This window comes from Emys orbicularis, chromosome 10, assembly GCF_028017835.1.
Source record: "Emys orbicularis isolate rEmyOrb1 chromosome 10, rEmyOrb1.hap1, whole genome shotgun sequence".
NCBI classification, from domain to species: Eukaryota; Metazoa; Chordata; order Testudines; family Emydidae; genus Emys; species Emys orbicularis.
In genome coordinates this window covers 45,889,078-45,911,920 of record NC_088692.1, presented here as the reverse complement: position 1 = coordinate 45,911,920, position 22,843 = coordinate 45,889,078, and the positions used below count along the sequence as shown (strand labels likewise).

General features: G+C 58.1%; 1 protein-coding gene across 1 annotated transcript in view; it reads left to right on the top strand.

Annotated features, from left to right (window-relative positions):
- Window positions 1-603: 603 nt before the first annotated feature.
- Window positions 604-22,843, top strand: part of PARP6 (poly(ADP-ribose) polymerase family member 6) — a 37,813-nt gene continuing 15,573 nt past the window's right edge. The window contains exons 1-16 of the mRNA XM_065412691.1: window positions 604-744; window positions 1,726-1,820; window positions 5,312-5,372; window positions 6,216-6,306; window positions 7,822-7,888; window positions 12,553-12,702; window positions 13,557-13,707; window positions 15,016-15,069; window positions 16,074-16,169; window positions 17,655-17,747; window positions 18,131-18,256; window positions 19,013-19,078; window positions 19,663-19,730; window positions 20,607-20,655; window positions 21,162-21,274; window positions 22,677-22,749. Of these exons, the coding sequence (XP_065268763.1) occupies window positions 604-744; window positions 1,726-1,820; window positions 5,312-5,372; window positions 6,216-6,306; window positions 7,822-7,888; window positions 12,553-12,702; window positions 13,557-13,707; window positions 15,016-15,069; window positions 16,074-16,169; window positions 17,655-17,747; window positions 18,131-18,256; window positions 19,013-19,078; window positions 19,663-19,730; window positions 20,607-20,655; window positions 21,162-21,274; window positions 22,677-22,749 (1,494 nt within the window). The remainder of the gene's footprint in view (window positions 745-1,725; window positions 1,821-5,311; window positions 5,373-6,215; window positions 6,307-7,821; window positions 7,889-12,552; window positions 12,703-13,556; window positions 13,708-15,015; window positions 15,070-16,073; window positions 16,170-17,654; window positions 17,748-18,130; window positions 18,257-19,012; window positions 19,079-19,662; window positions 19,731-20,606; window positions 20,656-21,161; window positions 21,275-22,676; window positions 22,750-22,843) is intronic.

The window sequence follows — 22,843 nt, the reverse complement described above, 5'->3', positions numbered from 1 at the left end:
TGGTGACTGCTAGCAGCAGATATCCCCAATGGCTGGTGATGGGACACTAGATGGGCAGGGCTCTGAGTTACTACAGTCTGGCTGGGGGTCTTGACCACATGCTCAGGCTTCAACTGATAACCATGTTTGGGGTCAGGAAGGAATTTCTCTCTAGGTCAGATTGGCCAAGACCCATGAGGTTTTTTTTTTGCCTTCCTCTGAAGCATGGGTCACTTGCAGGTTTATACTAGTGTAAATGGTGGATTCTCTTTAACTTGGAGTCTTTATACCATGATTTGAGGACTTCAGTAACTCAGCTAGAGGTTAGGGGTCTGTCACAGGAGTAGGTGGGTGAGATGCTGTGGCCTGTGATGTGCAGGAGGTCAGACTAGATGATCATTCTTGATGGTCCCTTTTGACCTTAAAGTCTGTCAGTCTATGAACTGTAACCTGGGGTACTAGCCCCTCCTCCAACGGGCTGATGCGAGACCCCACGAATGGCTCTGAGGCGCTCAGATGCTCCGGAGATGAAGGCCATACCAGTACATAGACAGAGCCCACTTCGGTCCCCTCTGCCCTGGCCTGGCAAACTGACCCTTCTGCTCTGAGCTGGGTGCGAGCGAGATGGCCATGGACCCAAGGCTCCGGCTGTGGCTTGTAAACACTAACAACAGCCTCTTCTCACAGGACATCAAAGGCCAGTACTGGACTGACGATGATTCGGATGGAGACAATGAGTCAGAGGAATTCCTCTATGGAGTCCAGGTAAGGAGCTGGGTGACCCGCCGGCTGCCCCTGGGGGCCATGGTGCAGTGCTGAAACCAGCGTGGCAGAGTTCGAGGACCTCTGCTGTGCGCCAGGGCAGCGTATCCAGTGGGATTGGCACGGGAAACTCGGTGGGGAGTGATGGGAGTGATGTGACCCGTAGGTCAACTGTGCCCCGGGGAGCCATGCTCACACACTGCTGGGACCCTGGACTCAAGCTCTCAGCTGGTGCAAACCTATCCAGCTCCACGGACTGACAGCAGCGCCCCAGGGCCACTGGCTCCCAGAGCCGCTGAGCGCCTGGCCCTTGGCTAGAGCTGGCAGTGTCCAGGAGGCCGTGTTGTGCCTGTGCCTGTCCCTGTCCTGGGGAGACCCTGGTGGGCAGCTTGGTTGGGAGCACAGCACCCGCCTTTCTGCAAGGGGCCACGGGCGTGGAGCCTTTTAGTTCAGCGTTTTCCAGGTTCCTGCCAATGGCCCTCCCTGCAGACTGGCAGTGCCCTGGCACCCCTCCACTGGGCGGCAGAGCCCTGGGGGCATGCTGTGGGGTGCTACTGACAGTTCTTTCAATAGCGCCCCAGTGTGTCCTGCTGGGATCTGGTCATATGTGACTGGGGCGTGGGAACTGCCTCTGCCTTCTCCCCAGGAGAGCGCGCTGGGGTGGCCTCTCCCACTCGTTCTGACTGCAGTGGACGTCAGTGTCTGGAGCTGTGACAGTCTCACTGCACGGCTGGGAGGCAGGTGTGGCGATGCCCCTCAGTCCTCCCCCACAGCCCCCGCTGCCAGGAAATCCTGGGCCTCTGCCAGCTCATCTCAAGCCTGAGCTAAACCCTGGCCCCTGCCCCACTCCCCCCAGCTCTGCCAGTGCACCTCAGTCCCAACCTGCAGCCCCCACTGCTATCTGCCTAGCTGGGGCCCAGCACACTCATGCTGGCTGTAGCCCGTCTGAACTCCCTCCCCTCCCGCTCCGGCGGTGTGTTGCAGGGGACCTGTGCAGCGGATCTGTACCGACACCCGCAACTGGATGCCGACATTGAGTCGGTGAAGGAGATCTACAGCGAGAACTCTGTGTCCGTCAGGTGCGTAGGGCGGACGGGACTCAGCCCCGGGCAGCAGCTTCCTCCTGGCTGCCCCATGGGGGCTGCACTGACTGAGCCACTCTCCTCTCTGCACTGGTGAGCGGAGATCACAGCTTGTCCATAGAGGGCAGCACGTTCCCTGCATCTCCTTGCTGGGATGCCAGGATGGGGACTACCCAGAGCCCCTGCCTATGCCTCAGAGATGGGGAGAGGATCCACACTGGGACAAGAATCTGAGCTGCCAGGATGGGAAGGTGCAGAAAACCCACCTAAAACGCTGATTGGTGCTGGGATCTGCACCCCAAGCTTATATAGGAGCTTGTCGCAAAGGGCTGAGATGGTGCCAGCTTTGCTGTGAACCATGTCCCCTTGGTGAGGGTATGAATGGCCCAATTAGAAGTAGAGACAGGTCCAGGCTGCATTTGGATGGGGGGTTGGTCTGGACCCCTCTCTAGTCAGAGGGAAAAGAGTCATAGCCATGAACAGTCTTCAGATATGTTGAAGGTTATAAAGAGGAGGGTGATCAGTTGTTCTTCGTGTCCGCTCAAGGTAGGACAAGACGAAATGGGCTTAATCTGCATCGAGATTTAGGTTAGATATTAGGCAGAACTTTCTAAGGGTAGTTAAGCTCTGGAGCTTTGTAAGACTAGGCCAGACAAACCCATCAGGGATGGTTGAGGTTTCCTTGGTCCTGCCTCAGGGCTGGAGCGAGGCTGTGGCTCGCCAGGCTGCTGCACCCCAGAGACTCAGGTCCCTCTCCCATTCCCCCTTGCTCTGAGGAGGGGAGTACGTGACTACAGGCCTTGCCATGGAGCAGCTCGCTCCCCCTCCCTGTGCTCCTCTGACTGCTAAGTGGGGCTGGGGAGCCAGGGCCATGCCCACCTCTTGCCCCGGCTGCCAGCTCTAATCACAGCCCTGGGCTGAGGAGAGCCGTTGGCAGTGCCACAGAGCAGGACTCGGGGCGGTTCTCCTTGCCCTGGACTCATCTGTGCTCTCAGCTCCTCTACTGCCCTGCACGTCAGCCATGCTGCCCGGTGTGGAGGGCGAAAGCCTCACCTTGCATGTGGCCCAGGCACGTGGACAGATCTGCTGGGCGTGGGGGGGAGGGGAAGAGGGCTGCCTGGTGCCCCCCTGCCCAAGCTGCAAGCCCCTGCAGAACTGAATTTCACTCCCAGGGCGGTGATGCCCAGAGCCATCTGCCTGAATCCTGTCCCTGGCTGTGCAATGGGGCTGAATCAGCCAGCACCCTCTGGAGCCATGGGCCTGCGTGGGCAGGAGCTGGCCCAGAGATCACAGCATAGCCCCCTCCCTGAGAGGGGCAGGCACCTGCGGGGAGATGGGAAAGCCACTGAGTGCCAGCCGAGCGGGGCCCCCCCACTCGCCTCCTGCTTAAATACAGGGAAAGATGCAGGGGTTCTCGCTCCCCCACTCTGTGAGCAGCAGGAGCCGGGAAGGCTGGAAAAGGGGAGGAGGGAGGGACCAGCCTGAGGAGGCATCATGGCGGCCTGGGGGGAGCCTCTTGTTCTTCCCTTGGTGAAGCAGAACAGCAGTTAGGCCGGCAGGGCCATTTGCCCAGGGAGAGCCCCAAACGCTTCTCAAATGCGTCTAACCCAGGGGCCAGGCGCTCAGAGCCGAGCGGGGGGATCCATCAGGACTGTGTGGCTGGGCCGGAGGCCCCCGATTCTGCGAGATTTCCTTCCAGACCTAGCTAGAGTATACGGGGCGTCTCCCCTGCGGGGGGAGGTTGGGGAGGCGATGAAAGCAGCGTCCCCTGGGGAACGGCCATTACAAAGAGCCAGTCCCATCTCTGCCTAGAACCTTCTAGCACCTTTCGCTGGCCTAAGTGCCGTGCAGCGCAGGGGGGGCCCCATCTCTGTGCTGGGGTGTTGGGGAGGCAGGCGTTACGCCTGACCCAGGCTGGGGAGTCCAGCCAAGTGTGACCGATGTGCTGGGGAGCTGAGCGAAGACAGAGGCCCAGAAGTGCCAACTGCCATCAAGCCCTTCGGACTCACTCCCCCACCCCCGGGGATTGGCCAGGTGGCTTTGGGGAGCACAGCACACCAGGCCCAGATTGCATGAAGCCCCTTTCCGGGGCAGTAAGGAAGGGAGGTGCTTTGGTCCCCCTGCAGGCATGACCAAGGCCAGGCAAGCTCTGGCCCTGTGACTGTCCCTAGCCCCTTGTCTGAGACCTGGAAACCTCCAAGGGGTATGGGTCCTTTAGGAACAGGCATCTCTTCTGGATCGGGATGTCACGAGGAGGGTCGGGCTTGAGCCAGGAGGTTTGGGGGCCAGCACAGATCTGAGTTTGGGGTGCTTGGGTGGGGGCTGTGGTTTGGCCCAATATAGAGACTGGAGGTGGGCCTGAACTGAGACCCCTGGGCTTTTGGGTGTGGCTGTGGAGTTTGCACCCTGCCCCCATCTCTAATAGAGACGGGGGCTTGTGCAGTTTGGATCCGGATCTACTAGCTTTGGGGTGGGGGAGACGGGGGGTCGGACCCAGCGTTCCAGTTCTCCTCCATCCCGAGTGAACGTGTTTGCTGCTGGTGGGAGAGGTTGAGGCTCTTGGCTCCCATATCAGTCCAGCCTGGAGGCGACTGGCGAGCCCCTGGCCCAGGAACATGCCCCTGCCCATGGGAGCTGTCTGGAGCAGGGGCTGCCTTTTCCTGACGTGTCTGTAGCGCAGGATGGCTCTGATCCCTGAGTGGGGCCCCTAGGTCCTACTGCCATGCAAATACCACCAGCAATCCAGGATGGGATTGTGTCCCATGGGAGCATGGCCAGGATCAGCCAACGGGGGCCTGGCCACCTGTGCCCCAGAGGGTTGTGGGGGGCTGTGGGCCAGCAGGCACTCGATGGAGGTGAGTAACTGGTTGCTCGCAGCAGGGCTGAGTGGAAGGGCTTTGTGATCATTATTAATTATTGGGAGCACCTATTGGCCCAGGCCTGGCAGAGAGCCCCAGGGTGCTAGGAGCTGTACGGAGAGAACCAATGGACAGACCCTTCCCCAAAGAGCTATGACTTGTGATTTCCTGCTGCATGGGCCAGGCTGGGTCTCGGCGCGGAGTGCAGATGTTTGCTGCTCATCTCAGTGAGAGATCATTGCATCGTTTTCCCACGTACCGAATGTGGTGTGAGTGTGCTGGGGGGGCTGTGGGGCCTGTTTGCCATGCGGGGGCTGTGGGGTGTGTGCTGTGGTGGGGCTGTGGAGTATGTGTACATAGGGGTTCTGTGGTGGGTGTCTGTGCCGTGGGGGGCTGTGGGGTGTGCCATGGTGGGGCTGCAGCATGTGCTGTGGGAGGCTGTGGTGTGTTTTTGGTACGCCTGTGAACATCCACACTTGTACAGCTGGTTTATAAATCCCCTGCCAGGAGAGGTGGGCTTTCGATGCTCCCGGGCGCCGGCTGGTGGATCCGCCCCAAGGAAACGCTGATCCCACCGGAGCTGAGCGTGTGGCTCTGGCCCAGCCCCTAATCCTGCCTGTCTCTTTGCAGAGAATATGGGACCATTGACGACGTGGACATCGACCTCCACGTCAATATCAGCTTCCTGGATGTAAGTGGCACTGGGGCTCTCAGCGGGTGGTTACATGTGCTCCCGGGCCTCGTTCCCAGCGGCTGAACGGTCCCATGCACGACCCTCCTGCGTGGGTAGGAGCTAGCGGTCACACCCGCTGCCGCCGGCCGGACAGCTCCCTCTCGGGTTCCAGTAGGGTCTCACATTCCCCTGTGGCCGCAGAGATCTGATAAAGCTCTACCCAGCCTTGTACAAACACACCCACTGGTCGGAATGAAAATGCCCCACCTCCAGTGGATTTGTGTTTGCAAAGAGCTTGGGAAATACAAACACGCTCCGTGTTAGATTGTTAGAGTTCCTGGGCTGAATCCAACTGTCCCTACTCAGCGTTTGCTCCCGCCTTACTTGGTGGGCATAGGCGTCTGTTCCCTGTGGAGAATCGGCTCAGGGTCACCGCGCAGGCAGAGGTGGATAATGGGCAGTTAGTGGCAGGTTTTGTGAGTTACCCGGAGGTTTGGGGGCGCGCAGAAGTGGGGTCTCAGAGGTGGGGGTCGGGACGCTTTGAGATCTGACATAGCTCAGTGCAGAAGGGCTATTGGGGAGCACTCAGCCATAGCAGCAGGGAGACGCGGTAGCTCTCCTGCCAGAGAGGCCAAACCATCGCCCTGGAGCATTGACAGGAACAATTGCAGGCCTGTGGCAATGGCCATCAGCACTGTGGCCAGATACCGGGCGCTCTCTGATGCTGCTGCTGGGTGATCGTGCCGATGGGCTACGGGCGCTTAGCCCTTCCCAGGATCAGGCCCTTCTTTGGCTGCCCTCCAGCAAGGAGCGAGAGCCCTCAGCTCTCTCTGCCCTTCCCCAGCTCTGCTCTCTCTGCAGGAGGAGGTGTCGACGGCCTGGAAGGTCCTACGGACCGAACCCATTGTCCTGAGGCTGCGGTTCTCCCTCTCCCAGTACCTGGATGGACCCGGTGAGTGCCAGCCTACGCTGGGGGGACAGAGAGAGCGACAGCAGGGCAGCACCGCACCTTGGCCTCGCAATTCATCCTCTGCCCAGGATTCTGTCCCCTGCCCTGCCCACAAGCTGAGGGCAAGCTAGGGAAGAGGGTGATTGGTCGGATGCCCTGCTCTGTAGGGAAAAGCATGGAGAATGCTGAGTCAGACTGGCTCAGGGAAAGGGGGCCTTGAGTCATACGCTGAATAGTCATGGCAACATGAACAGCCACCAGTAGCCTGTCCAGCATCCCGGCCAAGCAAGTGGGTACCCTGGAGGCAGTGTGGGCTAGTGGCTAGAGCACTGGACTGAGCCTTGGGAGACCTGGGCTCTATTCCGAGCTCTGGCCTGCTGGGTGACCTTGGCCAGGTCATGGCCTCGCTCTGTGCCTCAGTTTCCCCATTTTGTAAAACAGGGATAATGAGTCTGCCCTCCGTTGTAATGTGCTTTGCGATTGACTGAGGAAAGATGCTCTGTAAGAGCTCAGTATTATTATCACTACACTGCAGAATCCACTGGGAATAATTAACCACGTGATCCGTGGGCCGCAATTATCCCTGGCACAATTCTGCAGGCTCCAGGGGCAGCTTGGTCCATCTGTCCATCTGTGGTGGGGGTGGCCTATGCAAACCTCCCTGGACTATGGAGTTCCCAGTGGCTATTGGGACTCTGTGGAGAGGCACCTGGACCCATTGCATGGGTATCGGCTCAACCCCCTGGTTTGCAATGACCATCCAGGGCTTCAGGGCTTCCCCGTTCCCAGGCTCTCCAAGGGGATGATGGGAAACAGCCCCCCATGAGACCTGCCAGCCCTTCTCCCTGGCCTAGGAGTCCCAGGGGTTGGATTCCTTAGGGGTGGGTGTGTCTGTGCTTCCACTCCTCCCAGTCCACTGGAAATTGTGCAGAGCTTCCGAGGCGTCGTGGGGGTTCCCGACCTGGAAATCACCCTTGTGTGGAGCAGCCAGTGGGAAGCCGTATCCTCCAGGACGACAGGTTGGCCAGGGTCAGAGCCTTTGTGGAGGGAATCCATTCAATCTGCCTAAACTTGGGCAGTGTTTTGGCTTTCCCCTCCCTATTTGCGGCACCACAGAGTGCGATCTGGCCCAGTTAACACTCAGCTACCAAGGTGTGTGGACTCCAGGAGCTCTGTAGCTCAGCGCTCAGAGTGTTTGAAATCAAGGAGCGGGGTACCTTAGCCAGTCCCTTGGCTGGGAGACCACTTGGGAAGAGCTATGTGCTGCTGGTGATTCAGTGGGCAGCATTCTGTTCCCTGAGTCAGCCCCGGGCCAGTTGCCCGCAGAGGTGTGGGGGCCTATTTGTGTTTATGGCCCGTTCTGCAAGTGCCCTACGCGGCTCGGTGTGGGTGTGCATGGTCAAGCAGTTGCCATGCTCTGCCCAGCAGGCTGGGCGAAGGCATTCCCGTCTGTGGGTAAAGTGCCCTGGGAGGAGGGGAGCTTGGTATTGATGTTGGCTGACTCTGATCTCTCTGCAGAGCCATCGATCGAGGTTTTCCAGCCGTCTAATAAGGAGGGGTTTGGCTTGGGTCTTCAGCTGAAAAAGTAAGGCCAGTGAACTTGTCACCAGGACATGCAGTCGGGGCGTCTTCCCCTAGGCCAGTGCGAGGCTGGGGCCAAAAGGGCTAACGCGAACTTGGGCTGTATAAACAGGGGAGCCATGAGTAGGAGCAGAGAGGTTACTTTGCCTCTGTATCTGGCACTGGTGTGAGTGCTGCTGGATTCTGGGCCCACAGCTCAAGAAGGATGGTGATACATTGGAGAGGGGTCAGAGAAGAGCCATGAAAAGGATTAAAGGATTAGAAAATAGTGACAGATTCCAGGAGCTCCATCTATTTAGCTTAACAAAGAGAATGTTAAAGGGGGACTTGATGACAGGCTATAAGGACCTACATGGGAACAAATACTGGCTAAAGGCCCTTACAGTCGAACAGAGAAAGGTGTAACAAGATCCAATGGCTGGAAGTTGAAGCCAGACAGATGCAGCCTGGAAATAAGATGTTCTTTTCTAACAAAAATAACAGGAGTACTTGTGGCACCTTAGAGACTAACAAATTTATTAGAGCATAAGCTTTCGTGGGCTACAACCCACTTCTTCGGATGCATATAGAGTGAAACATATATTGAGGAGATATATATACACACACATACAGAGAGCATGAACAGGTGGGAGTTGTCTTACCAAGTCTGAGAGGCCAATTAAGTAAGAGAAAAAAAACGTTTGAAGTGATAATCAAGATAGCCCAGTACAGACAGTTTGATAAGAAGCAAGTGTGAGAATACTTACAAGGGGAGATAGATTCAATGTTTGTAATGGCTCAGCCATTCCCAATCCCTATTTAGCCCTGAGTTGATTGTGTCTAGTTTGCATATCAATTCCAGCTCAGCAGTCTCTCGTTGGAGTCTGTTTTTGAAGTTTTTCTGTTTTAAGATAGCCACCCGCAGGTCTGTCAAAGAATGGCCAGACAGGTTAAAGTGTTCTCCCACTGGTTTTTGAGTATTATGATTCCTGATGTCAGATTTGTGTCCATTAATTCTTTTGCGTAGAGACTGTCCGGTTTGGCCAATGTACATGGCAGAGGGGCATTGCTGGCACATGATGGCATATATCACATTGGTAGATGTGCAGGTGAACGAGCCCCTGATGGTATGGCTGATGTGATTAGGCCCTATGATGGTGTCACTTGAATAGATATGTGGACAGAGTTGGCATCGGGCTTTGTTACAAGGATAGGTTCCTGGGTCAGTGTTTTTGTTCAGTGATGTGTGGTTGCTGGTGAGTATTTGCTTTAGGTTGGGGGGTTGTCTGTAAGCGAGGACAGGTCTGTCTCCCAAGATCTGTGAGAGTAAAGGATCATCTTTCAGGATAGGTTGTAGATCTCTGATGATGCGCTGGAGAGGTTTTAGTTGGGGGCTGAAGGTGACAGCTAGTGGTGTTCTGTTATTTTCTTTGTTGGCCCTGTCTTGTAGGAGGTGACTTCTGGGTACTCGTCTGGCTCTGTCAATCTGTTTTTTCACTTCAGCAGGTGGGTATTGTAGTTTTAAGAATGCTTGATAGAGATCTTGTAGGTGCTTGTCTCTATCTGAGGGATTGGAGCAAATGCGGTTATATCTTAGAGCTTGGCTGTAGACAATGGATCGTGTGGTGTGTCCTGGATGGAAGCTGGAGGCATGTAGGTAAGTGTAGCGGTCAGTAGGTTTCCGGTACAGGGTGGTATTTATGTGACCATCGCTTATTAGCACAGTAGTGTCCAGGAAATGGACCGCTTGTGTGGATTGATCTAGGCTGAGGTTGATGGTGGGATGGAAATTATTGAAATCATGGTGGAATTCCTCAAGGGCTTCTTTTCCATGGGTCCAGATGATGAAGATGTCATCAATGTAGCGCAAGTAGAGCAGGGGCGTTAGGGGACGAGAGCTAAGGAAGCGTTGTTCTAAGTCAGCCATAAAAATGTTGGCATACTGTGGGGCCATGCGGGTACCCATAGCAGTGCCGCTGACTTGAAGGTATATATTGTCCCCAAATGTGAAATAGTTGTGGGTGAGGACAAAGTCACAGAGTTCAGCCACCAGGTTAGCTGTGACATTATCGGGGATACTGTTCCTGATAGCTTGTAGTCCATCTGTGTGTGGAATATTGGTGTAGAGGGCTTCTACGTCCATAGTGGCCAGGATGGTGTTTTCTGGAAGATCACCGATGGATTCTAGTTTCCTCAGGAAGTCAGTAGTATCTCGAAGATAGCTAGGAGTGCTGGTAGCGTAGGGTCTGAGGAGAGAGTCCACATAACCAGACAAGCCTGATGTTAGGGTGCCAATGCCTGAGATGATGGGGCGTCCAGGATTTCCAGGTTTATGGATCTTGGGTAGCAAATAGAATGTCCCTGGTCAGGGTTCTAGGCATGTGTCTGTACAGATTTGTTCCTGTGCTTTGTCAGGGAGTTTTTTTAGCAGATGGTGTAGTTTCTTTAGGTAATCCTCAGTGGGATCAGAAGATAATGGCCTGTAGAATGTGGTGTTAGAGAGCTGTCTAGCAGCCTCTTGGTCATATTCCAATTTATTCATGATGACGACAGCACCTCCTTTGTCAGTCTTTTTGATAATGATGTCAGGGTTGTTTCTGAGGCTGTAGATGGCGTTGTGTTCAGCATGGCTGAGGTTATGGGGCAAGTGATGTTGCTTATCCACAATTTCAGCCTTTGCACGTTGACGGAAGCAATCTATGTAGAAATCCAGTCTGTTGTTTCGACCGTCCGGAGGAGTCCACGCAGAATCCTTTTGTTTGTAGTGCTGGTAGGGGGGATTCTGTGGGTTAGTATGCTGTTCAGAGGTATGTTGGAAATATTCTTTGAGTCGGAGACGTCGAAAGTAGGATTCTAGGTCACCGCAGAACTGTATCATGTTCGTGGGTCTGGAGGGACAAAAGGAGAGGCCTCGAGATAGGACAGACTCTTCTGCTGGGCTAAGAGTATAGCTGGAAAGGTTAACAATATTGCTGGGTGGGTTAAAGGAACTACTGTTGTGGCTCCTTGTGGCATGTAGCAGTTTAGATAGTTTAGTGTCCTTTTTCCTTTGTAGAGAGGTAAAGTTTGTCTTGTAAATGGCTTGTCTAGTTTTTGTAAAGTCTATCCATGAGGAAGTTTGTGTGGAAGGTTGGTTTCTTATGAGAGTATCCAGTTTTTTTTTTTTCCCTCTTACTTAATTGGCCTCTCAGACTTGGTAAGACAACTCCCACCTGTTCATGCTCTCTGTATGTGTGTGTATATATATCTCCTCAATATATGTTTCACTCTATATGCATCCGAAGAAGTGGGTTGTAGCCCACGAAAGCTTATGCTCTAATAAATTTGTTAGTCTCTAAGGTGCCACAAGTACTCCTGTTATTTTTGCGGATACAGACTAACACGGCTGCTACTCTGAAATCTTTTCTAACAGTGAGGGGAATGAACTATTGAAACAATACCCAGGATTCTCCATCCCTGGTGATTTGTAAACCGAGACTGACTGTTTGTCTACCAGCCTTGCTCTGGTTCACACAGGGGTAATTCAGGGATCCCTTGGCCCGGGTTGTAAGGGAGACCACCATGCAAGATGGTCACAATGGTCCCTTCTGGGTTTAGGATGCAGGACTCTGTGAGTGCCTGTTAGTGCAGAAGGGGCAGCAGGTTGTATTTATGTTTATTGGTCTGTATTTCTGCCAGGCCTTTTTAATGCCATGAGGAGCCTTAGCCAGGGCTGAAATGCCATGGGATCTGGACTCCTGGGCTCACATCTCTCAATGACTCCCTGAGGCCAGAATATCCCATGGGAGACAGACATGAGCACAAAGCCCAGGGCACTAGGGTTCCTTTGGATTGCCGAGGGGTTTGCTGGGCGGGAGCCATGGTGCCCTGAGTGACTCGCCAGGGGACGGATGGCACAGGGCTGTGGTGCCATGCACCTCTGGTCAAATCCAGCCCATGCCGAGTGGAGACTGTCATAGAATATCAGGGTTATAAGGGACCTCAGGAGATCATCTAGTCCAACCCCCTGCTCAAAGCAGGACCAATCCCCAGACAGATTTTTGCCCCAGTTCCCGAAATGGCCCCCTCAAGGATTGAACTCACAACCCTGGGTTTAGCAGGCCAATGCTCAAACCACTGAGCTATCCCTCCCCCCTGTCACCATGGAGAGCCATGCAAAATGAGCTGGTAAGTTGCAGTCACTGCTTAGGCCACACGGCCGATGGCACTGACTGGCGCCTTGCTGGAGGAATGGGCGAGTGAGGACATGGGCACCGAACTGTCCACTTAGGCTGCGATCCTGCCTGTTCCCACAGCCCCGGTTCTCCCTGCTACGCCCGTGCTTTGGCCCCTCTTTCTCACAGCCTGCCAAAGCACCTGGCCTGGAGTGATCTCTGCTGCTGGGGCCTTAGACCGCCCCAGGCAGAAGCTGCCAGCTGGGCTGCTCCATGTCACACAGAGGGCCTGGGTCTCCCCTGCCTCCCCCGTGACACACCCCTATCCTGAGCTGGGAGGTGGTGGCGCAGGGGAGACCCTGGCCCTTTGGGTTTCGTGATGATCCAATGGGAATTAGACGAGGCCCCTGATCCCCATCAGACCTGACGCCTAGTCACGTTTCAGGTCTGGCGTTTGTGCCCTTCCCTATGGTCTGAGCGCCAGCTGGCTGGCCCCATCCAGCCTCTGAAGTCACCTCTGACTCTTCCCCCCCAGGATCCTGGGAATGTTCACGTCCCAGCAATGGAAACACCTCAGCAATGATTTCCTGAAGACCCAGCAGGAGAAGCGGCACAGCTGGTTCAAGTCAAGTGGCACCATCAAGAAATTCCGAGCAGGCCTCAGCATCTTCTCTCCCATCCCCAAGTAAGGCTCCCGCAAATGCCCTGGGACTGTCTCCAGCCCAGCTCCCTCCCCGAGCATGGTTCTCTCTGAACTGTGGTCCCAGGGTCGTCCCCCATCCCGTCGGTTCCCACTCTGCGTTTACCCTGTCAGTGTGCATGTGGTGGGATTCATCGCCCCCCCCCCCATGCTGCCTGGTCCTCTCCCACGCCCACATGCTGCCAGGGGAGATTTCATTTGCTGCCTCGTCAGCCCAGGAGCCTCCATGGGCACCGTGCAGGACTGGAGTCACTGCCATGCTCTGTGCTGCAGTTTGCCCACCTGTGCCGGGGTGCTGGCTGGGGTGGGGCTGGCGCTGTGTCGGTGCTGTCCCTGATGGTGTCAGGTCTGCCTCTGCTGTGGGGTTCGGGATTTCCTGTGCCAGGCAGGCTATGCCAGGGCGCTAAAGGCCAGTGAACCGTGGACAAAGCTCAGCCATCCCCTCCTTATTGCTTGGGGGGTGGGTAGAGCTCCCCAGACCCCGCAGCCAGTGAGTCTTGCAAGAGGGGGAGGCACATGCTGCCTTGGCGGCACTCCCAGCTCCTCTTGGCCCAGGAGCAAGTGACTGGCACTGGGAGCCTCCGCAGGGGTGCTGGGGGCACTGATCACCAGGCCCTGGGGCTGGGATCCTTCTTGCTGCTCTCCCCCGCCCCCCCAAGCCAGCACTTTGTGACCCCTGAGCTGTGCTGCTAGCTCTACCTGTGCCAGACTGGCACAGGCCTCCAGATGCCATGCTGCTCTCCCCTTGCCCATACTGCTTTACCCCCCCCCCCGCCGCCTTCTCCCTGTGTGCTGGCTCTGGCCCCCTGGCGGGCTCATGGCTCCCTCTGTCTCCCCAGGTCTCCCAGCTTCCCCATCATCCAGGACTCCATGCTGAAGGGCAAACTGGGGGTGCCAGAGCTCCGCGTCAATCGCCTTATGAACCGTTCCATCTCCTGCACCATGAAGAACCCCAAGGTGGAGGTGTTCGGCTACCCCCCCAGCACCCAGGCAGGTGTCGCCCCATTCAACATCCTGGTGGGTTTCCTCTGCATCCCCCTGCCTTGGCTCTGGGTGTGTTTTGCTCACACTGACCCTGGAGTGTGCTCCCCATGCTAATGCTCATGCAGGTTTGCCTCCCCCTCTTCCCCACTTCAGCATCTGGGGGATTCCCCTGGGCACAGGCCAGCTCCCCTGCGCGGTCGCCAGGCAGCCTGTTGAAACGAGGCCTGTGCAGAATACACTGTGTGTGGCAGCAGAGCTCCTGGCCCTGTTGCGAAGCAGCTGGGCAGCTCCTGGTGCCAACAGGGATAACGCCAACCTGGTTTGGCCTGGCACCTACACCGCCGGGGGCGTACCACCCATTCCTCCAGCTCTCCCGTTCCTCCAGCTCTCGTGCTGTGATAGCAGGTGTTATTGCTTGTCAGCACCCCGCTGTTTGGGAGCTGTGAGTCCTCCCTTCTCGCCAGCGGAGCAGCCAGGCCCTGAGTCAGTGTCCTAATGCACCCTCTTCCTGGGGCATGTCTTCACTGGGAACTCAGCAGCAATGATACGATGGGCCCCTCAGCCGAAGCTGCCTCCTGGAGCGTGGCCGTTCTTCCCCCAAGACACAGGCGCTGGCTTTTCTTTCCCCCCGGGGGATGCTCCACCCTCGCTTCACCCCAGGCCCTGCCCCCACTCCACCTCTCTCCACCCTCGCCCCACTTCTTCCTGCCCCACTCCATCCTTTCCCTTGAGGCCCCCGCTGCTTCCTGCTCTCTGCCCTCCCCCAAGTGCCTCCACCAGCTGCTGAACAGCTGATTGGAGGCCCCACCAAACAGCCAATTGGCACCACTGCCAATCAGCTGTGGCCGATGGGTGCTGACCACCCGCTATTTTTTTTCCTGGATGCTTCAGCTCCGGAGCACCCAGAGAGTTAGCGCCTATGTGCCAGGACCTCCTCTGGCTTAGCTCCCTAGTTCTCTTTGCCTGAGAGCCGTTCTCCCCTCCCTTCTGCCGAGGGTGGCGTGAAGCAGGGGCAGTTAGCAGAAGAGCTCTGCCCCGGGACAGGGTCTCAGTGCGCCCTGGCACAGTGCCTGCCGAGCCACCCCAGGTGGATGTCACCCCTTGGAAGGGTGCGGTAAGGTACTGGGGTAGATGGGGGGCAGAGCCCAACATCCTCAGCCATCTGGCACAAGGTCCCACGCAGCAAAGGGGAAGGCGAGCGCAGAGCCCTCTGGGCTGCTCCCCGCTCTGCCAGCCCACGCTGAGGGGCATGGTGGCCTGTGGGCCAGGAATGGAGGATAATGCGGCTGGGTCTGGTTTGTGTGCCCTCTGCAGGTTGGCGGCCATTGCAAGAACATCCCCACACTGGAGTACGGATTTCTTGTCCAGGTAAACCATGGTCGCTAACCGGTGGCCCTTGAGAATGCCTCGCCTGCCCTCTCCTCCTGCTCGCCCCCCTCCAGCCTGGCCCTTTTCACAGGCGGCTGTTGCCCGCTGGGAGAGGCCCAGGTGTCCCGGGCTCTAGAGACAGGGCCTTCTTGTTCTCGACTCTTGTCTTGGCTAGGAGCGGGATCAAGCTTAGCTACCAGGAGCCAGCTGGGCCGGCCTCAGTTCATTGCCTTTCCCTCGTGTGGATGCAGGGTAACGCCTTGAGCTCCATTTCTCTGCTTGACCTTAACTCGGCCGAGCTCCCAGGCGAGACCAGGTCTCAAAGGTCCCGCCTCTGAACCCCTAACGCTCCCCCCAGATCTGTGGGTTGCAGGGCAGCTCTCTACCCTGCCGTGGGCTGGCAGCATGGGGACTTTGTTCCTCAGAGCTGAGCCAGCAGGGCTGAGCATTTCCAGGCTGACCGTTTGAGGCCTGGGGCAGGGCGCACTGGTCAGCATTCTTCCATCCAGTGCTGGCTGCCGGGAACCCTCCACCTGAGCCATGGTTCCCACATTAACACAGGTATCTGGCCTGACATGCAGCCTCCAGGGAGCGAGCTGGCCATGTGTTCAGCCCTGCTCCATGTGGTACACACCTCCAGGGAGCCGTGACATGACCCTGTCTAAACAGGGCCAGCTCCGCTGTCTTGCGCCCACCCACACCTGTTCTGATCCTGCCCTTTGAGTTTAGAGGTGGCCTGGTCCTAGCTCAGACAGAGACTCATCCTGGGGAAAGCTCCATGGGAGGTGGTGAATTCTGCCCAGCCAGATGCCCAGGTCAGCAGACGGGACAGGACAGAGAAAGCTCAGTGCTAATAAAGGGCCCAGACCTGCCGTTTGCCCCGGGATGGGAAGTGTTGCCTGGCGTGGAGTATGCTCATCCTGTGGCTCGGTGTGGAGGGGGTGGCTTATGCTGGGGTGTGTGGCCCGGAGATGGTCCTGGCTCACTGCGGCCTGGCTGTGCAGATAATGAAGTATGCGGAGCAGCGGATCCCCACCCTGAACGAGTACTGCGTAGTGTGCGACGAGCAGCACGTCTTCCAGAACGGATCCATGCTCAAGGTACAGAGACCTCCAGGCCAGCCTCCCCAGGAGCGCCTTCGTCATGGGGCTGGTCACTGGGAGGGGCCATGGGGGCAGGTGGAGGCAGGCCAAGTGCTGGTGTCCTTTGGATCGGCTGGCACTGGGAGCGCTCCTCGTTGCCCCTTTGTGCTGCTGGAGTCAGCAAAGGGTGGAGCCCAGGCAGCTGGGGGTTTTATTAACCTGCCCCAGTAAAGGATGGAAACTGGTAACTTGGAGGTGGGGTAATAAGGCAAGCGAAGAGAAGTGCAGTGATTGGTGGAAGGGGATGTGGGAGGAACCAGGGCCCTTTAAATTGTGCCCAGTGCCACCCCCCTCGCCGCCTCGCAGGGAGTGGGTGCAGAGGGAGGTTTGCCATGGTTCAGAGTGGCTGTATCTGGCGGCAGCCCTCTGGCAGAGCTGTCTTCCCTCGCCCCATGGGCTGCTATGTGCCAGGGGCACAGCCAGCGATGGGGGGGGGGAGGGGGTTGATCCCAGTCTATGATCACAGGGGTGCTACCAGAAGCCAGCTGGGCTGGCCTTATTGGCCTCCCCTGCCCAGCCCAACTGCCCCCTGGGAAACCCCCCAGTCAGAGAGAGACTGTCCCCACATGCTGGGATCCTAGAGGGTAAGTTCAGCATTGCTCCCTGCCCAGCATCCCGCACCCACAGGCCCCTCTTCACCAATAGCCAGGCCTATGGCGGGGAGTGGGCTTCCCTCCCCCCCACAGCGCAGCAGCTGCATTGTGGTGGTGATGTGTGTGCAGGGAAGCGGAGCGGTACCTGTTCTGCTGCTGCCCCCTGCTGGCTGACTCATAACTAGCATGGGAGCATTAATCACACACCACTTGGCCCCGCCCAGCTGAAGAGAAGGCAACATCCTTAGGTCTGAATCTTGGGGTGCTGAGCACCCCCACCTCAGGCTGAACTCGAAGGAGCCGGTGGTTGCCCTGTATCTCTTCAAATCTGGCCCAAAGAACCTCAGACTAAGGACTTAGCAACCGAGCACCCAAAGTTAGAGGGCATTCTTGAGAACGCTGGCCTCACTGTACCCAGCCTCAGTTTCCCCACCTGTCATAAGGGGATGGCGCCTCCCGGGGAGTGTGAGCGCTAATGAGGGAACGTGTGCTGAAGCGCCTTGGATGGCTGGTGCTGGAGCAAGGAGGTGGCCTGTTGTTGTGACATGTAGCTGTAGCTGCTTCTGTGTCCAGGAGCCTCGGAGCCATGCGGGAGCTGCATTGCTGGCTTTGACAGAAATGAAAAATATTCCCAGAATGCATCAGGGTCTCTATGGGAACAGGTTCCAGGGGGCAAATGCTGCAGTGTCAGCCCATCTGAGTTGCTAGCATGCCTGGGAGCTGGGGCAGGCTTGCTCCCTGCGGTACCCACTCCTGGACAATGGTGAATGACTCCAGTGCTGGGGTCAGTGTGGGAGGCTGGGGCATGGGGCTCTCTCTGACCCCCAGTGTCGCTCTCGTCTCCCTGCAGCCGGCTGTGTGCACGCGGGAGCTGTGCGTCTTCTCCTTCTACACCCTGGGGGTGATGTCTGGCGCAGCGGAGGAGGTGGCCACGGGAGCAGAGGTACCAGCACCGAGCAGAGGACATCAGCAGGGGCACAGGCAGAGAGTTGGGGGGCGGGGAACTCTGCGCCCGGGGGAGAGCTGTTAGGGAAGGAGCAGAGTGATGGTGCTGCAGCAATGCCATGGCAGGTGAGAGTCCCTTGGAGCACCTGCTCCCCTGACAGCCCCAGCCCGGAGGGGTGCTGAGCTGATCATCTCGCCCCGACTCGGACAGACCGGATACCTCCCCGCCCCTGATCAGGGCCCTGCTTCCTGGCAGCTGCTGGCTCCGGCGGCCCAGAGCTCCAGGGCTGTATCTCACGTCAGGGCCTGATCTTGCGCTAGGGGCAGTGGCGCTTCCTTCCCGCCCTCCTCCTCCTCTCAGTCACGCTCTCCCCGGCCCAGGTGGTGGACCTGCTTGTGGCCATGTGCCGGGCTGCCCTGGAGTCCCCGCGCAAGAGCATCATCTTCGAGCCGTATCCCTCCGTGGTGGACCCCAGCGATCCCAAAACACTTGCCTTTAACCCCAAGGTAAGCGCCTCATCCCACTGTTGCGAGCAGGGCCCTGGGCCGCTCCTGAGACCATGGCGGCGAGCTCCAGCTGGGGGCGGGACTCCCGCTTGGGAGGGTCACTGAGCCGGGGTGTGGCAGCCTGTCCCTTCTCGCTACAGACCCAGCTGCTGCCGCCTGAGGCGGGGGAGATGCCGATCGCTCTCCTGGGGCTGGGCTGGCTCGGCAGGACCTCATGTTGCTGTCAGTCAAGAAGGCAGTGGTGATCCCAGGCCATTTAAACCCAGACATTTCCAGGTGTGACTACGCTCCAGGGGGAGGAGACGCTACCTGAGCTGGGAGACAGACGTCCTCCTCCTGCCCATCGGGTCCAGGGAGTGGGGCGACTCTGCTCAGGTGCAGGAGTTGGACAGAGGGACGAAGGAATTGCCAGAGCAGATCTGAACAGAGTCCAGGCTCCTGTCTCTGACAGCCACCAGCATCAGTGCTACCAGCCTGCTGTGGCCCAAAGCCAGACTCCTGAGCACCCCTGTGTGAATGGGCGGGGATGGCGTCTGATCCGCCTCCCACTCACCCTGTGGCTGCAGTGCAGTTCCGATTTGCATTGACGCAATGGGGCGGTGAGGCCAGGGGTTCCCTCGACAGGACTGCAGGCTCCCCGGGGAGCTCTGACCCCCGGCATCAGGCTGGTGGGGGGGATGGGCAGGAAGGACAGGCCAGGTATGTGCCTGTGTGCGCTGTGCCTGACAGCTGTCTCTTTCCCTTCCCACGCCACAGAAGAAGAACTATGAGCGTCTGCAGAAGGCCCTGGACAGCGTGATGTCAATCCGGGAAATGACCCAGGTACGGTAGCTGGTGCTGCCATCGCTGGGTCTGGCCTCAGGGCAGACCCAAAATCCAGGCCCCGCTCTGATTCTCTCAGCCCATCCTGCCCCTCCACCCTCACCCAACGGGGTGGCTGCTTGTGTCCCATTGCTGCAGAGGAGGTGACATTCTTGACGTTCATTATTACTCATAGGCCCACTGCACTAGAGGTCCCAACCGAGATCCAGGCCCCAGTGTGCTAGGCGCTGCACAGCCCCAGAGGAAGAGCCAGGCTCTTTCCTGAAGAGCTAACAGAGACATGACATCTCCAAGGTCAGGGCCAGGGCTGGGAGTACAGCCTGCTTCTCCTGAGCCCCAGGCCAGAGTCCCAGCCCCTAGTGAGCCAGGGTCCTAGCCACAGGGCACCACTGGTGAGCCAGGTTCGCTTTCCTTTGTCACCCTCCTCTCCCTGTGGAAGGACGCGGGCTGCAGATGCTGGTGACGGAAACCCCAGTGCCCTTGGCACTCCGACTCAGTTATGTGACTTTCTGACCGAGATGCGCTCCGTGGTGCCCCGTGTCCTGTGCCAGGCCCCAGCGTTAGCGCTGCCCTGTTCTTTGCAGGGCTCGTATCTGGAAATCAAGAAGCAGATGGACAAGCTGGACCCTCTGGCACACCCTCTCCTGCAATGGTAAGTGCTCCATGTCCTGCTGGGCTGTGGGAGGGTCAGGGCAGAGGTGGGCAAGGGTCTCATAGGATAGATGAGATGCCAGGGGGTAAAAGCACCGGCTCACTGAGGGGACCCAGTTACACTCTCCCCGGGATGAGCAATCTGGGAACAGTGAGGGTTTGAGCTTCCCAGGCAGCACAGAGGCACAGTCCCCAGGGCACGGAGTGTCAGACCCTATGGTTATTAATGTGCAGAAGCATGACCATCTCTCTGGGCCAATATCAGATGTACTGCCCAGCCTCTGGTTCCCCCGTGCCACCATGAGTGGCTAAAAGCTGTGCTGCTTCTCATACAAACAGCCTCTGCTTGGCCCACTAGGGCAGCATGGGTCCCACGGGGGTGGATGGGCTGGAATTTTGTCATCCTCTCTGGCCCATTGCCAGACACAGAGGCACCAATCCTGAAGGGCTGGAGGAGCCGTGATATCTGCGGATTGGGTGCCGGTTTGAATTGCTTGTGAGCCTTGAAAGGCAACAGTTGAGAGGAAACACTTGTTCTCCCTGAGATCATGTGGCACGGCTGGTTTGTTTTTCTTTTTTTCTGAATCTTTCAGGACACCACACTGGATGGGCGGGGGTCTGATCTGCCAGGGCAGGGGGCGGGACACCACACTGGATGGGTGGGGGTCTGACCTGCCAGGGCAGGGGGTGGGACGCCACGCTGGATGGGCGGGGTCTGATCTGCCAGAGAGGAGGCGGGATGCCACGCTGGATGGGCTGGGCTCTGATTCAATATGTGAAGAGTGTGTACTGGTCTGATCTAAGATGTCCTAACTGGGCCAATGGCTGATCTGGCAGGGTAACCCCGTAGTTCTAACGGCCTCTTTCTCCTCCCTAGGATAATCTCCAGTAACAGATCTCACATTGTCAAGCTGCCTCTCAGCAGGGTACGTGGCCGCCCCCCTTTCAGGGTACGAGCTCCTTCCTTTTGGGTCAGGCTGGCTGCGTGCCACCATCCTGCTCCCTCCTGCATGCCCAGTGAGTGCAGCCCTGCTCCGTATTGCCACAGTGGGCCGGAGCTTCCCCAACCCCCAGTTCCCAGCACGGCTCCCCGGCCCATGTACACTCGCTCCTAGGTCACTGGTAACAGCCTGAAGGCCCTACCGAGAGGGACTGGCCTGGGAAGCTGAAAGGCTCCGTCTGTGGCCATCGCTAGCCACTCAGGGAGCAGCCTTGGTTTGCTTCCACCCCACCAGTCACTGCCTGGCACCCAGCGTCCCTGAGGTGTGGAGGGGTCTGCACTATTGGGTCCTGCACTGGCTCCTGGAGACGGTGGTGGGGTTGGGATGGGGGTTTAGCGCTGGGGACCGACTTCCCTGCATGATCTCTCTCTTTTATCTCTCTCTTGCTCGCTCGCTCCCTCCCCTTTTTGCTGGTCTGTTTCCCTTGGTAGCAGCTGAAATTCATGCACACCTCACACCAGTTCCTCCTGCTGAGCAGCCCCCCAGCCAAGGAAGCCCGGTTCCGCACAGCCAAGAAACTCTACGGGAGCACCTTCGCTTTTCAGTGAGTCTGCGGCGGGACGGGGCCCTTCCCCTTGGGGCAGCTCCCCGCTGCTTCTTCCTGGGGGCTCCAAACTGGCTGGCGCTGCTGCCCCAGGTTCTCCTTCACTGCAGCATGTCGGAAGAATCCCTGCAGTGGGGCCTGTCCCTGCTCTGGTAGCAATGCCCTGGGGGCGCTAGTGCCCAGAGAGAGCGAGCCAAGCCCCTGCTGCAGCAGTTGAACCAGGTACCCAGCCAGGCGAGAGGGTCAGTGTACCTGGGGGAGAACTCTGGCTACAGGCAGGCTGGGGGAATGGGGTTGCTGCTAGATAAGGAAACTTAGGCCCCGATCCACAGCCCATTGGAGTCAATGGAAAGACCCCCATTGGGCTTTGGATCGGGCCCTGCGAGCCCGCCTGGCAGTGGCATGGTGGTGCTGTGCGCTTGGGAGGGGAAGGACCCTCTGGGTCAGATCAGAACCAGCTCAATCCATTGCCCAGAACAGGGACTCCAGCCCCAAAGGGGCTGGCAGCTGACAGGGACCAGCTAACTTGCATTATTTCCTTACCCTGGGAGGGCAAAGGCACGGCCAGGCCCAGACGGAGCAGTGGGGGCTGCTCTCCTGAGAATCCCAGCCTGCTGCCTCAAAGCCCAGAAGTGCAGAAGGATCTAAACTTACCTGCACTAAGCGGGACCTTCCTGGGGCTGCCCGGCTAAGTCTGTGTTGTGTGGCCATGGCACAGCTGGGCATTCTGGGGCACCGCAGGGCTGATGAGGAGCCCTGGGAGGCTGCCTGCATCCCCAGGGTGCGTGAGTAGGGAGCTCCTTGGGAAGGGCTGCTGGCTGGGTCTGCCGAACCTCTGTCTCCATTCAGCCTGGCCCACCATCCTGCCAGAGGCCCAGGGCCATTCAGAAGGGGAGGCTGGGCATGCCCCAGCAGAGGAGAGAGTTCTTGGGACTTTACAAAGCCGCACCAGCCCTAGGGGAGGGTGTATCTGTGGGTCTGACTGCTCTGGAGCAGGAGGTTTGAGTCCAACTGGCATGGACATAGCCAGGCATAGCGGGAGGGGCTAGCCGCCCTAGGTATGTGGCTAGGCTCGCTCCTGGGATTGTCCTCGGGGCGGTCAGCCCCTCCTGGTGCCCGCACTGCCACAGACACGGTGGCGTTTAGCGCTCACATGGGCGTCTGTTCCAGCCGGAAGTTCCACCTCTGGCCTTGCCATCCCGGGTGTGGGTGCGTGGGAGAGAGGGAGGCCGGGGCGGGTGCTGCTCTGGTAGCAAGGGAGTGGCTGGCTGTGTGTGTGCTAGGTGCCAGTGAAGGAGTGGAGGGCGGGTGCGTGAGGGGACAGGTGTGAGCAGGGGTGCATGCAGGATGGCAGTGCTGGGCAGGGCTGTGTGCCTGACGTGCTGGTTCCTTGCTCTTGCAGTGGATCTCACATTGAGAACTGGCATTCCATCCTACGCAACGGGCTGGTCAATGCGTCCTACACCAAACTGCAGGTAACGGCCTGGTGCCAGCCCTCTGCCAGCGTGCTGACCACATGGGCTGGGTGTGGCCACATGCAGGTGACCTAGGCTCTCCTGGGCATTGAGC